Here is a 12,986-nt window from a genome sequence, read left to right on the forward strand (position 1 = left end):
GCTGAGGGGGAGGATCGGGCTGCTTGAGGGGAGGGGGCGATTCCGACCCTTCCCGGTGGAGGCGAGAGGCGGGCAGAGGGGCACTTACGCCTTTTTCTTCCCATCCCACCCCACCCCGCCTCCGGAGCCGAGCGCGGTGAGGCGTGCCGTGCCGTTATTGTCCTCCGCGGGGGCGGCTCGGAGCCCGGGGAGGCGAACGGAGAGGCCGCTCGGTCACCTGGACGCGGCCCATCCCCGCTCAGGCACCCGCCTCACGCCCGCGCCCCTGAGGCGACAGCGGCTCCGGGGGCCCGCGCTCTCCTTAGCTGCCCGCCCGGAGCTGGGGGTTGCCTGAAGCCCCGCTCATCCCCACCGGAGAGGCCGCTCGGCTCCCTCGGAGGGGGTGTGGGGTGGGAGGGGGGCGAGGGCTTTTTTTTTTTCCGGCTCCTTCCCCCCCTTCTTTTTTATTTTTCCCTTTTTCTCTTTTTTTTTAATCTTTTAAGTATATTTCCCCCCCCTCTCGGCCTCCCTCAGCGCTGAGGTGGGCTCGGGTGCGCCTCTCAGTCGCGGGAGGGGGTCTATGGTGATAGCACGGGGGTGGTGGGGCAGAGAGCGAGGGGCTGAGGAGGGGGCTCGCCGCCGCGCCCGCTGAGGAGGAAGAGGCGAGGCACCATTTGCTGCTCCCTGCCCCAGCCATGGAGAACGCGCACACAAAGACTGTGGAGGAAGTTTTGGCTTATTTCGGCGTCAACGAAAGCACTGGGCTCAGCCTGGAGCAAGTCAAGAAGCTGAAGGAGAAATGGGGCTCCAATGGTAGGTGAACCGGCCCGCGCCGCCGCCTTCCCCCGCCGCGGGGATGCTGTCGCTGGCACTCGTCGTCTTCCCCTTCTCTTCCATCCCTTTCCTCTTTTAAGCTCATCCTTCCCGAGGCCCTCTTCCGAGGCCTAAACGTGTGTGTATTTGCGAAGCCGGCATCTCTTACAGGACCCGGAATAGGAGCGAGGGAGAGAAGATGGCTGACTTGAACTCCACCTCGTGGGTTTCTTTCATACCCCGAGCTCACAGGGCTGCTTTGGGAAGGAGGATGTCACCTCCGTTTCCTTTCACCTTAACGCTGGGAAATCTTCTTCCAGTCTGAAATGAAGCCCTGTGGGTTGTTTATTGATGATTTTAGTGTGGGTTTCGTCCGTCTTGACCTTCATTTTCCCCTCCTTTTCAGTGCCTTTTGGTCCCTTATTTTACATTTGAGTCGTCGGGGCACAGAATTCGGCCGATGTTTCTTTTTTTTTCGTGCAATCCTTACTGCTTGGCCTTCCCCGTCCCTTTTGAGCTCCAGTGTCAGTTGTACCTAACTGGAAACCTATGAGAAAATTATACGGTGGGCATTTTTTAGCTTTAACACTGCTTTTTTTGCCTCTTGGAATTACTAAATCTTGTTGTAAGGAAATGGAAGGGAGAGCAGAAATAAGAAAATGCCCTTAAAATGGAGGAAAGAATCTGAAATATCTTTAGCCAAGTTTGTTGTTTGGTTTTGTTTTTTTTTTTAAGTGAATGTGGAAGAAAACCTTTGTCAGAAAGCGTTTGAAAAGCGTTTTGAGCCTTTGACCCTTTGTGTGCAGCAACAGCACTAGTCCCACAGCTGGCTGGAGTGATGACTTGGCTGAATTGTAACCCTTGGCACATTCCGGCTAACCTCTAAGTGTGTTAAAATGCAAACCCATCAGGCCTATTCAGATGCTTTAATGAAAAGAGGCACCTTAATGAGGCTTTCAGTATGCCTGTCAAATCCAACCCAGTTGTGTGCAAATCAGGAACGATATCTAGTGGATGCCTTGCAGTGCTCTCTAATGTGTTTCTCCAATGATCTCTTTTCTTTGACATGCTTCCTGGAAAAATCTTCCACTGACAGAGTTACCAGCAGAGGAAGGTAAGTGTGTTCATGAAATCTGCTAATTCTTGTTGATAATTCATCCTTTTGTAAAGGTACACAACTAAATGGCTTTGTTACATATTGCAGGAAAAACCTTACTTGAGCTTGTGATTGAACAGTTTGAAGACTTACTAGTTAGAATTCTGTTGCTGGCAGCTTGCATATCTTTTGTAAGTATAATTTTTTTCATTTCATAGGCTTCTGTATTGCAGAATGACAATGTATAGGAGCTGTATATACTCAAATGACTCTTTCTCAAAAGGTAGAAGTATATGATACAAAGGAAATAGCGATCTCTTAAATCAGTTGCTTTGTGCAGAGGTTTCCATATGCTAGAAACCAAAATTTCAGAGGATCTTTCATTGCATGAGTCATTGGTACGTAACCACACTTGACAGGTATTTTAAAAAGTGCTTCTCATTCAACTCAGTTTGCTTATTTGAGGTGGGATTTCCCAATGCTTTTGTTGGCTTTGAAAACTAACGTTGAGTAAGTGTTTAACTGGACATTCTTCTTGCCTTTGAGTTAATCGTTATCAAGCTCAATGTATAATCATTGGAAGACATTTTTGGATGCAGTGCAGACTGTAAATAGAATTTACATGGCGAATATTCCAGTTGCCTTCCCTTCCTGATAATAGCAAGGTGACAGTTGTTGCTTTTGACAGTGACAAGAATGATGACGGCTGTGATGGCACCATTGCTGACCAAATTTGGTAACTGACCTTTGAATAGTCTAGCCATTTAAATGGAGATCTTGCTTTACATACAGGGTTAAAAGAATAAGAACAATTTTGGCTTTTTTAATTTTAAAAGCATGTTTATGCAATATTTTTACCTAATGGGTAAAGGGTATGTGTTTGCTGAGAAACTGAAAAGGAAGATAAAGCCTAAGTGCAGAAGGAAGATGAAGGCTGTATGTCCTGGGGAGCTGGACAACAGAAATAGAAGCGTGCAGAGCATTAAATTGTTTAAGTAGAAGTTTATAGTAGACTTTGCCCTGGAGTTGTAATTAACTACTTAAGAAAAAATAAATGCTGCAGCTCTTGGGGGGAGTGGAAATTGTGGTGACCGTTTAGCTAAGGGCAAACTAATTAGGATGGTCAGAGGAGAATGTGCTCTGGAGCTGTTATGTTGATAGGGGAGAGTTGCTCTGTTGTGTGTGCTGCAGCACATGCTGTATTGATCTTTCTCCACCAAGAGAGGCTTCAGCTATCCCCACACTGACACTTCTCAAAAGTGCTTTGGATTTTGATATTCATGTACCATCACCAGTTGAATGTTGGTCTTGACCATGGAGATGGATGTGCTTTACTCATTCTTCTGTTTCATGGGGAGTAAATCAGGCTGGCTGTAGAAAATTGAAGGACCAGGTCATTCCAAAGCTTTTTTTCCTCTTCTCCCCCATTTTCCTCTCCCGGAGGGTAAGAAGGGGATGTATTTCTGTACCTCAAGAGGCGTGACTTTCGTCTCAGCAGATAAATGACAGTGCAGAAGGTTGTTAGCCTTTCATACGAAAGTACATTGTGCTGTTTTATTACAGCCAAGTAAGTGGAAAATCAAATTCACCAAACTTTAAGCTTTTATTGTTGAATCTGAGTAAGTACAATACCAGACTGACAGAGGTCATAGAACATACACTGCCAAGCCCTCTTTGAAAACTTGATTAGTATCTGGATTCAGTTTCTTTTGTTCAGGATGCTTAATTTTACTATCTAATTAAGAGGAGGCTGTATTTTAATTTAGTGTGGGATAGAACTGGGTTCTGTGCAACTGGCATGCTGTATGACCTTGGGCTACTGCTCTGCTTTTTCTGTCTCCTATTTGAGAGCTACAGATACCCACTATAAATTGATGTTAGTAGCAAAGATTTATTCTTTTGATGAAATGTTAATAAAAAAGGTACAGTTTAGCACTTTAAAAACCTTGTTTATTTCTGGCTTTTTCCTTGCTCAGAAGGTGATCATTTATTGTCTGTATGAGAAAGAGCATCTTGAGATGTATAGATCACTGTTGCTTTGCAGTGTGGAAGCTTTTCTGGTGACTGTGTTGTGATCATAAATAATACTAGCTTTTTTACTATTGTGTGTAACTGCACAGAAAAAGCTATTTTTAACAGAGATCTGCGTTAGATTTTTGTGCAGAAACATCCCCTCTCACATACAACATAAACTTCTTTGTTCAAAGTGCCTTTTGTGTCCTCTACTCCCACACCCCCTGTCAGGTATGTGTCAGTAAAATAAATCAGACTAACAGCTGAATCTGTGTCACCCTGGCTGATTGGAGGGGTCATATGCTGCGTGTTTGTTGGCTATAGATGCTATGTCCTGTGTTCCTAGTCGGAACTGCTGTTACATATGTGTCTGGTTAGTAAAAGCCTAAAGTATGGCTTTTGAAGAGAAACAATAGAAATAATTTCTTATGGTGAGTAAATAGATCTGTGTATAGGCTTGGACTTTGTCTCAGTGTTCTATGAAGCCTACACAGAAGTAAACCTGTAGAGTGTATCTCAGCAGTTCAGGGACCTTCACAGCCTGACTCGGCGTGCAAGTAAAAGGATGTTTAATTTTCCATGAACTATGGCTTTTAATTCTTGCTGCTTGTGTAGCATGTACTCAGATCTACACTGTTTACATAGAAGAACAGCTTTCTTTGCTGTGTAAATGACAAGTTGCAAGATGTTAATGGTTCATCTGATGTAAAGTTTCTCTTTGGTGAAGTATATATGCTTTAAAGAGTGATTGTATGCTTGACTGTGCGGTCTTATCTTTGAACTTCGCATAGAGTGAATTTTCTTCTACAAGATGCAACATAGACTACAAGCTTTACCCAAACATGAAGTATTAATGCAGCATTCTAAGAGCATTGTGATTGTTCTGGGAATGCTTCCTAGTAGTGGATATTCATGTTTAGATTAAAACAATATATTGTGATTTAGTCCAGAGATGATTATAACCTGTAAATTAGCAGGAGTATAACCTAATCTGTGTTAAAAGGTGAGCAAAGATACTCTTAGAGGAAGTAAGGTGTGCCGCAGAAATGTGCAGGCTTTGCCCTGAAATCACCCCAAAACCTACCTGTTAAGGTCAGTAGCAATGAGTATGTGGCGCAAGATAAAGATTGCCGTGGAACATTACACTGTCATGCTTTCAGCTAAACTCAGATTACTTAATAGCAGCTGAGATGCCAGCTCATGGGGTGAGGAGTGATTAAAGCTGTGAGAAGAGATTGTGATTCCGTTTCACTTTGTAAAAATCAAACTGTGGGTGCTATGTATCTTTTTCATTTCCTTATTGTTACACTAAACACAGGGATTTGTTTATTTTCAGAGATCCAGAGTAGCATGTATCTGATGAGTGCTATTAATCTGCTAACCTGATAAAATTCTTGTACTTACATGTATGGTCAGACTCTCTTGGCTTGTTTTTTTCGGTCGTTTCCTTTTTTTTTCCTCTTCTTGGGTAGCAAATAAAAATCTCTACTGAAAATTGACCTAAAACAGGGAGGGGTTTTTTATGTAGTAATTCCTGGTGTTCAGTGTAAATGTAATGGAACAAGTATTAGGACTACTGAAATAGTTTGCAGCTGCTTAGTTTTAAGCTAACATGTATTGAAAAGAGAAAACACTGAAAGAGAGGCTTCTGAGTAGTAGTTTTTACTCTGTCCAAAATATACGAAATCTCAATTCACAGTATCCTGTGAGAAGAAAGCTCTTAAAAGCAGTCCATAGTTTTACATAACCTGCTTTAATTAGTGCAGGGCTCCTTTCTGTTAGGATGAGGTCTTGCTCACCCAGCCTGCTTCTAAGTTTCTATTGTCAAAAGGAAAACCAAACAAATACCCTTGTTACGTTGCTGACAACAAACTGTTTGCTTTTCCTCTGTTAGTGGTAAGCGGGTACAGCCTGCTGGGCAACCCAGCTCTGTCTTCAAACTTCCATTCTTTAGTTCTGTTTGTTCCTTAATGATAAGTAGTCATCTAAGGCAACTTGCCTCCATAGCTTACCTGACAATACAGTAACTATTTACCTTGTAGAAATGCAGAAAGCTGCAAGGACACTGCTGTTCTAGGTGTTCGCATCAGTAGCCGTCTCATTGCTGGCTGCTTTCTGCACTGTACCTCTGCCCCCTTTTTACCAATAGCCATGAAGACTTCAGTGCCATTTGCCTGTCATTGTGTATAGTATCTTGCAGGTAAACCCCATTAGGCTTTGATTAAAATAGACTTCTGCAAGCCATAGCTCTAGCAACCCTAAAGCAAACACGCTGAATGAAAGCTGCTGCTGAGATTGGCTGTTGGTATGGGACTTTTATGTCTGAATTTTCTCCTTACATTTTCAGACTTGCATTTCTTTTGAGCAATTATCTTACTCTTTCCCCACCAGCCACTCTTTTAAGCTTAAAGGCATGCTAGCTTTACTTACTGACCATACTGTCTGAACAGTACATTGGAGATCAATGACCTGGAAATGAAGCTGTTTCTGCATGTGAGTCTTAAAGTGATAAGGGCAGAAATATGATGGGGCCCTTCTGAGTAGCAGTCAGATAAAAGATACCTTGCTGTAAACCTCTCCAAGGTCTTAAAAGTATACTGGTGGAAACTTTGACAAGGACTCAGTGCCTTTGACAAGAGTTGTCTGGTCTCTACCAGGCTTCAGCATATGATCTGTTGTTACTAGAAACACTTAGTTAAATACTTGTATTCCTCGTTCTGCTTTTTCTTTGGGTTTTACTGTGATTTTGTTTTTACTTCAGGCTACTATAAAATAATAAACCTCATTTGTTACAGTAGTACATGTTATATATCACTAGTATCCTAGATCTAGTGTTAAAATAGCTGTAATCTGCTGTTACAAACCCAGGAACTCTCAATGTATTGTGTTATTTCTATGACTATATTTACTAAAACATTCTAGAACTAGAGCTTAGGTCATTCCACTGCTAGTAATTGCATGGAAACCTTTTAGGGGAGAAATGTGTTGCTGCCTTCCAGCATTAATTAGGTACTTCATTTTAATCTGGGCATAGATTGATAATTTTGCCAAAAAACCCCAAAGATCTAAACAATCAGATCTGTACTGTCGCTGAGTTCATGTGCTCTTTTTGAAATTATGGTTTATTGAAAGATCCCTTGAAAACTCAATTTTGCTTCTCCTTGACATACTTGGATCTTGCTGTCCTTGTACCTACTTTCCTTACCTCTTACAGTTGCAGGCTTTCTCAATGTTATTTTACAAGACATGTGGTCTTCAATCTGAAAGGATTATGTTTTAGCGTTGTGTAAAGCAGATGTTTTATTGCAGGTGCCTTGTGAGTGCCTGCTCTGTTACAAACATCACAATGATCAAATTTACTTACTTTGTTGGAAGCAAAATAGGCTCTGCAGAGTTCCAATAAGGAAAGGGAGGGGAGAAACAGATACTAAGCAGCTTTTCTGATGGCAGTGTGTGACCTTGTTACATGCTAAGGAAACTGGAAATGTACCATTAGCCTTTTGTGTAGCTACACGGGAGGCAGCAGTGCTGGTGCAGAGTAAAAGCTGTCCATGAAATAAAGGGTAATGCATAGAGCGAAGACTACAGCGTAGACTGTATGACTGCTCTAGCAGGTCAAATGGCTAAAGGTGTTACTGGGGATTGGAGATAAGTGGTGTGGGAGGAGGGAAGAAATACCGTGATGTAGAGAGTGTAAGAGATCCTAACTAAGTCTCTTCTCCAGAGGGATTACACAGACCCTTAACATGTTGTGTTGCCAGTTGGAAAGTTTCAATCTTATTAATCATAACCTGGATCTTATAAGTTGATCCTTTTTGTAATAAAAATCTGTTGTTGCATTGCATTTGCTTGACAGTCTGTTTTCTGCTTGAGGCTTTCATGCTGCTGCTCCTTCCTTTTAACATCCTGGAGTGTTTCACAATTGAGCAATAGCTCTGAGCAGCATGTTGGTGGAATTATGGCACTCGCTTTAGTAACGGTTTGCTCACTGCAGTCTTCTAGTGATTCAGAATGCTGTTGCCTGACTACCAGCCCTAATTATCTCAACACGTTGTTCCTATTTACTGTCACTTTCCAGGCTTCCTGTTGCTCAACATGTTGACGAAAAAGCTCTTCCTCCCCGGTCATATAAGTTTGACTTTCAGTAGTGACAGAACACTGCAGAAGCCCTGACATATCCCCATTCAAGTCAGGTGAATGGCAGAAGGCTAAAACTAGAGTGTCATTCTAAAGCAAAAGAACTGAAATAAAACATGTGGAGCCTTTCAAGCAAGTCTTCAAGTTGATTTACTTTTTTAAATCTTTAAAATCCAGTTTTGGGTTTTACCAGCTACTCCGCTCAGAATTCAACTTCAGATGTAACTATACAATTCATTTAGGTGATTCATTAAGATGCTGCTTATGTTTAAATAAGTAGATGCTTATTTTTCATTCTCCTCCACTTAAAGCTGTTTCCATTTGTGTGTCTGAGTTATTGGTAAAGAACAATTAACTTGGTTAAAATTCAAATTCTGCGAAGTTTTAGTATTCTGAGTAGTCAAGACTAATTAGTCTGTATTCTGTATCCGTTGTCACAACTGCTTTCATCTGTGAAGCAAAAGTAGTAATACGTTACCCAGATAAATAGCTTGCTCCTTTAAAAGAAGAGCAGCCTTGGAAATAAACTCTGTACTATTTTACTAAAGATTCTCTTTCTCCTTTTCCCTTGCATATTGCCAGCTCATTCATGAACTACAGAACTACAGCTTGGAAGACTGAGGGGTTTCCAACTGAAACATACCGGGTTTGAAGTTTGCAAGGTGTCTGTGTGAATCCTTTAGTAATTTAAATCATTGTGTTTCTCTTCCAGGTCTTGGCCTGGTTTGAAGAGGGTGAAGAAACAATCACAGCATTTGTAGAGCCTTTTGTAATCTTACTCATCTTAGTAGCTAATGCGATTGTGGGAGTGTGGCAGGTATGCAGCTATTTTTACAATGTCAAATCTCAAATGTTTGGGGTTTCCTTGGTTTAAGAGGAAGGACTATACAGTGTAGTGTCAGGTGCCTCATACAATGCAAGTAATCTGTGTTAATAACTTTAGATTCCCTAGAGTCAACATACCATAAAACTTGTGCACAGAAAGTGTTGACTTAAAGGTAAAATGAAAGCCTCAGAAGTATTGCCAAAGAAGCAAAGTGCCCATCGGTGTGTTTGGCCCCACACTGGTGAACACATGGATGGGGTAGTCCAGAATTGAAGGGAGTAAGTTAAATCTTGCAGAGCCAATCAATTGGATCAGCTTGCAACAAAGGGAGTTTGTCCCAGCTAAGGAGCAAAGGATGGAACACTTGTAATCTAGTTTCTTCTCTTTCCTCTTGAGACGAGTGCTGTGTTTTAATACATTTATTAATGCATTAATACAGTGTTAATTCTTCCTATTCAGTACAATAGTAATTATTGTACCTACTAAATGTACATTGAAAGGCTGCATGGCTGTCAAAAGGCAGAAGCTTCTTCTACATACCATGAAATTTCTCCTTCATTATCAGCTGTGATATCAGATGGCTTTTTATAAATCATACAGGCAGTAATACCAGTAACACATTCTAACACTGCTTGAGATGCCAGAACAAAATTGTTCATAGAACTTCAGGTTGCTATTTTGATTGCTTCAGGCAGAGTATGTTTTTATTAGAATTGTTTTTCTACAGATAAAAGGTTTTCTAGGATTTTTAGGGTAATTTAAGTTCTTTGTGAGGTTGGTTTTGGTAGTTGGTTGGCTGGTGTTAATGTGATAGTTACTTGCCATCTTAGCACATTAGGTTTCATGCTTAAAATATGAACCTGTCAAAAAAAGCCAACAAATTAAGAGGAGGAGCCCTGTTAACAGGTTAAAACATGTTAGAGAGGAATCTACACACTGCAAGCCCCCAGAAGGGGCAGTGAGTGGTATTACTGCACACTCCTGTGCTCTGCTCTGTGCTGGCTCAAGTAAGCTGCCTAACTTGTGCACAAGAAGACTAACCCTGGAAAGACTCCATTATTAGCAGCTTGCTGTGCAACTGCTGGAGCTGGTATGGAGGGAAAAGGTAAAGTCGATCAGGAGACGACAGCATTGCCCCTTAAGTGTCATTTTCTATTCAAATCTTTATAAAGCAATTGTGCAAGAATTAATCTTTAACTTGAAACTTTGAGTTCCAATTCTGTATGTAGTAACTTCAAATATGAAATGTAAGGTAAAGCTATCTATATAGTTTGAGGATTTTCATTTGTAGTTGTATACCTTGTTGTAGGAAATAACCAGTCTTTCTTTTCAGACATGATAGTGTACAAAGAATACATATATATATATATGCAGACACACATGCAGTGAATGAAATTGTGAAACAATTGCTGCAGAGCTTAAATGACTCATTCCCTTGTCTTAATGGGCATGGAAAATAAGTCTCAGTACACAGTCTCCACCCATAAATGTATCTGTTTCTACAGGTACTGGATGTGAGCAACTGAGTCATTGCCTTAGATCTGCCCTCCTCAACCTTTCCTCTCACATGCACTTTTCCCAAAGTTCCATCTGTTAGTACTTTGGTGATCAGCAAGGTAGCCTTACCTACCATAACATCAAGCAACAAGCTGAACAAAGAGATATAGTCTAACACACTGAGCTGGCTGTCCCAGCTGAGTCATAACATTGTTCAGGTTGGGAAAGACCTTTAAGATCATTGAGTCCAACCGCTAGCCCAGCAGTGGCTGGTCCAGCACTAAACCCTGTCCCTAAGTGCCACATCTACATGTCTTTTCAGCATCTCTAGGAATGTGGTGACTCAACCACTTCCTTGGGCAGCCTGTGCCAGTGCTTGACAATCCTTTTGGTGAAGAAGGTTTTCTTAATGTCTAATCTAAACTTGCCCTGGTGCAACTTTAAGGCTGTTGTCTCTTGTGCTATCACTTGTTACGTGGGATAAGAGACCAGCACCCACCTCACTGCAACCTCCTTGCTAGTGCAGCCCTTGATTTCTATAGGTAAAATTCAGTACTGTTAGTCCACTCCAGTCTGAGTATAAGCTGCTTCAGCTGGTAAGATGCACCTAAGACAAGACTATATCCATGAGCCTTATTTCTGCTTAGTGCCCTTTTTTTTCATGTCAAAAAGCATCCATATGTTACATAGAACTCTTTGTGTGGCCTCCCAGTAACAAAACACAGCAGATATTATTGATGGGAAATGCTGCAGGGTTTGAATAAACAGCTTCTAGATTGTAAATGCCCTCTAATATCTGAGTTATGTTGTAATTATTTCCATTTAGCAACCTCGTAAGGAGAGAGGTCACATAATTTTCTGTATTAATACATGTAACTGAGCTGAGTCACCAATATTCATATAATAATGCATTTGAAAAACCAGATCTGGCACATGTATTTTTCCTTGAGGGCTTTTAAAATTGCATGGTTTTTGTTGTCTTTTAGGAAAGAAATGCTGAAAATGCTATTGAAGCTCTTAAAGAATATGAGCCAGAAATGGGCAAAGTGTATCGACAAGACCGAAAAAGTGTACAGAGGATTAAAGCAAGAGACATTGTCCCAGGTGATATTGTAGAAGTGGCAGGTAAGACTCATTTCTGTACTGCATACATGTATTAGCATAGTAGTGTAAAACTGTTGTGGGGGCCTTATCTTAATGATTTGAGGCCCTGGGGGGAGTTTTCAAAGACACCTAAGTATGTGCTTTCCCTTCAGAACAGTCTTGCCTCTCTTCAGCCATAATTACCTTAAATGTGCATTTGCACGGAGGGAATTGTTTTTCAAATTGCCACTTAGTTTAATTGGTAGGTCTAAAAGCAAAGCATCTTAATTGGAGCACAGGTTTAACACTTGTCAGGACTATTTCCTAGTCTGGTTTCAGAGTGTCTTAACTTGCCTGTTTTCTACCACAAAATACTCTTTTTTCCTTGCTTTTCAATACGTTCAGTTTCCTTAGGATCTGGAATGTAAAGACACTTTGTTTTTAGTCACACTCTGCTCTTTATCTAAGGAAAGATAAGGTTTATTCCAACTCTGGCACTTGTAGTAGCAGTGCCTATCAAACTCTCTTACAGATGTCTTCCTCAGTCCTCTCAGCAGGTATGACTAGCATATGGCATCATTGTTTCCTCATCTTTCATAATTCTTTATTGCTTCTTTTGCCTGTTGCTGTGTAGGAGACCACAAATAGAGAACTATGCAAAGTAGATCTTCCTGTTTCTCCAGTGTAAGCATTTGAAGTACCGGTCTTAAAAGACTGGACTATTGCATCCAGCTTTCTAATAACTTAAATTTGCCCTAAGGGGTATATCTTTATTTGGAAGAAGTGCAAAAATAGAAGTATTGTATACTGACAGTTAAACCCCCTTCATTTTGGTGATAATGCTGTACCAATAACTTCTTCTCTTAAACTGGACCTCTCAGTGACTTTAATGTTTCCTATCCCTTCCCAGATAAAACTAGGTGATTCTTGTGGAGTGTCAGGACTGATGGCATACTCATATTTTGTAGGTCATTATCAACTGTTCAGTGAGTGATTGTTCCTTTGGGAACAATTTAGGGTGTACATCAAACTTTCTTTGCGCTAGTGTCACTTTGCTTTTAGCGGTGGTAGCTGTCTCAAGAGGAGATAAATATATACCCTTAAACTTGACTATCCTCCTGTTTTAATTAGCAAGCAGAGAGAGTATGCACTCAAAATGAAGTTGGTGTTGGCTCTCTGCCCAGCTTTCATTTCTTGAGAAACTTTAACATTCATTGAGCCCTATCTGGAGCCTCAGTTTTGTGCATAGGATGATTTCAGCCACAGCAGCCCTGGCTGTGATAGTTGAAAGTGTGAATCTCATGAAGGCTGAAGCTAGTTTCCTCTTAACATCTGTTGGTGAGGAACAAGTACAAATACAAAGTGCTGATAGCTGAAATAAAGGGCGAATTGTGATACCTCGTCACTTACTCAGCTGTTTTGACTCGCTATTGCTGCACTGTACAATCAAATCTGTGAGTTCTGCAGTGAGATTTGATTTCAGCAGCTGACGTTTTTTGTGTCCTTTCTGAGGCAAACAGAACTGTATAAATTACAGATTCT

The 12,986-nt window shown here is 41.2% G+C and overlaps 1 protein-coding gene across 2 annotated transcripts in view; it reads left to right on the forward strand.

Moving 5' to 3' along the window:
* The first annotated feature begins 499 nt into the window (after nt 1–499).
* The window catches only part of ATP2A2 (ATPase sarcoplasmic/endoplasmic reticulum Ca2+ transporting 2), a 44,759-nt gene continuing 32,272 nt past the window's right edge, over nt 500–12,986 (forward strand). The window contains exons 1-5 of one of the 2 annotated variants that reach the window (XR_009724074.1): nt 500–792; nt 1,889–1,906; nt 1,997–2,079; nt 8,751–8,855; nt 11,348–11,486. Coding sequence is in view for 1 of the 2 variants with exons in the window: in XM_061344567.1 (XP_061200551.1) it covers nt 675–792; nt 1,889–1,906; nt 1,997–2,079; nt 8,751–8,855; nt 11,348–11,486 (463 nt within the window). In the remaining variant the exon portion in view is untranslated. The remainder of the gene's footprint in view (nt 793–1,888; nt 1,907–1,996; nt 2,080–8,750; nt 8,856–11,347; nt 11,487–12,986) is intronic. The other variant, XM_061344567.1, reaches the window with a different exon arrangement.

The sequence above is a fragment of the Neopsephotus bourkii genome, unplaced genomic scaffold, assembly GCF_033783945.1.
Source record: "Neopsephotus bourkii isolate Nb327-2 ecotype Australia unplaced genomic scaffold, CSIRO-AGI_Nbou_v1 NB_230, whole genome shotgun sequence".
Taxonomy (NCBI): domain Eukaryota; kingdom Metazoa; phylum Chordata; class Aves; order Psittaciformes; family Psittacidae; genus Neopsephotus; species Neopsephotus bourkii.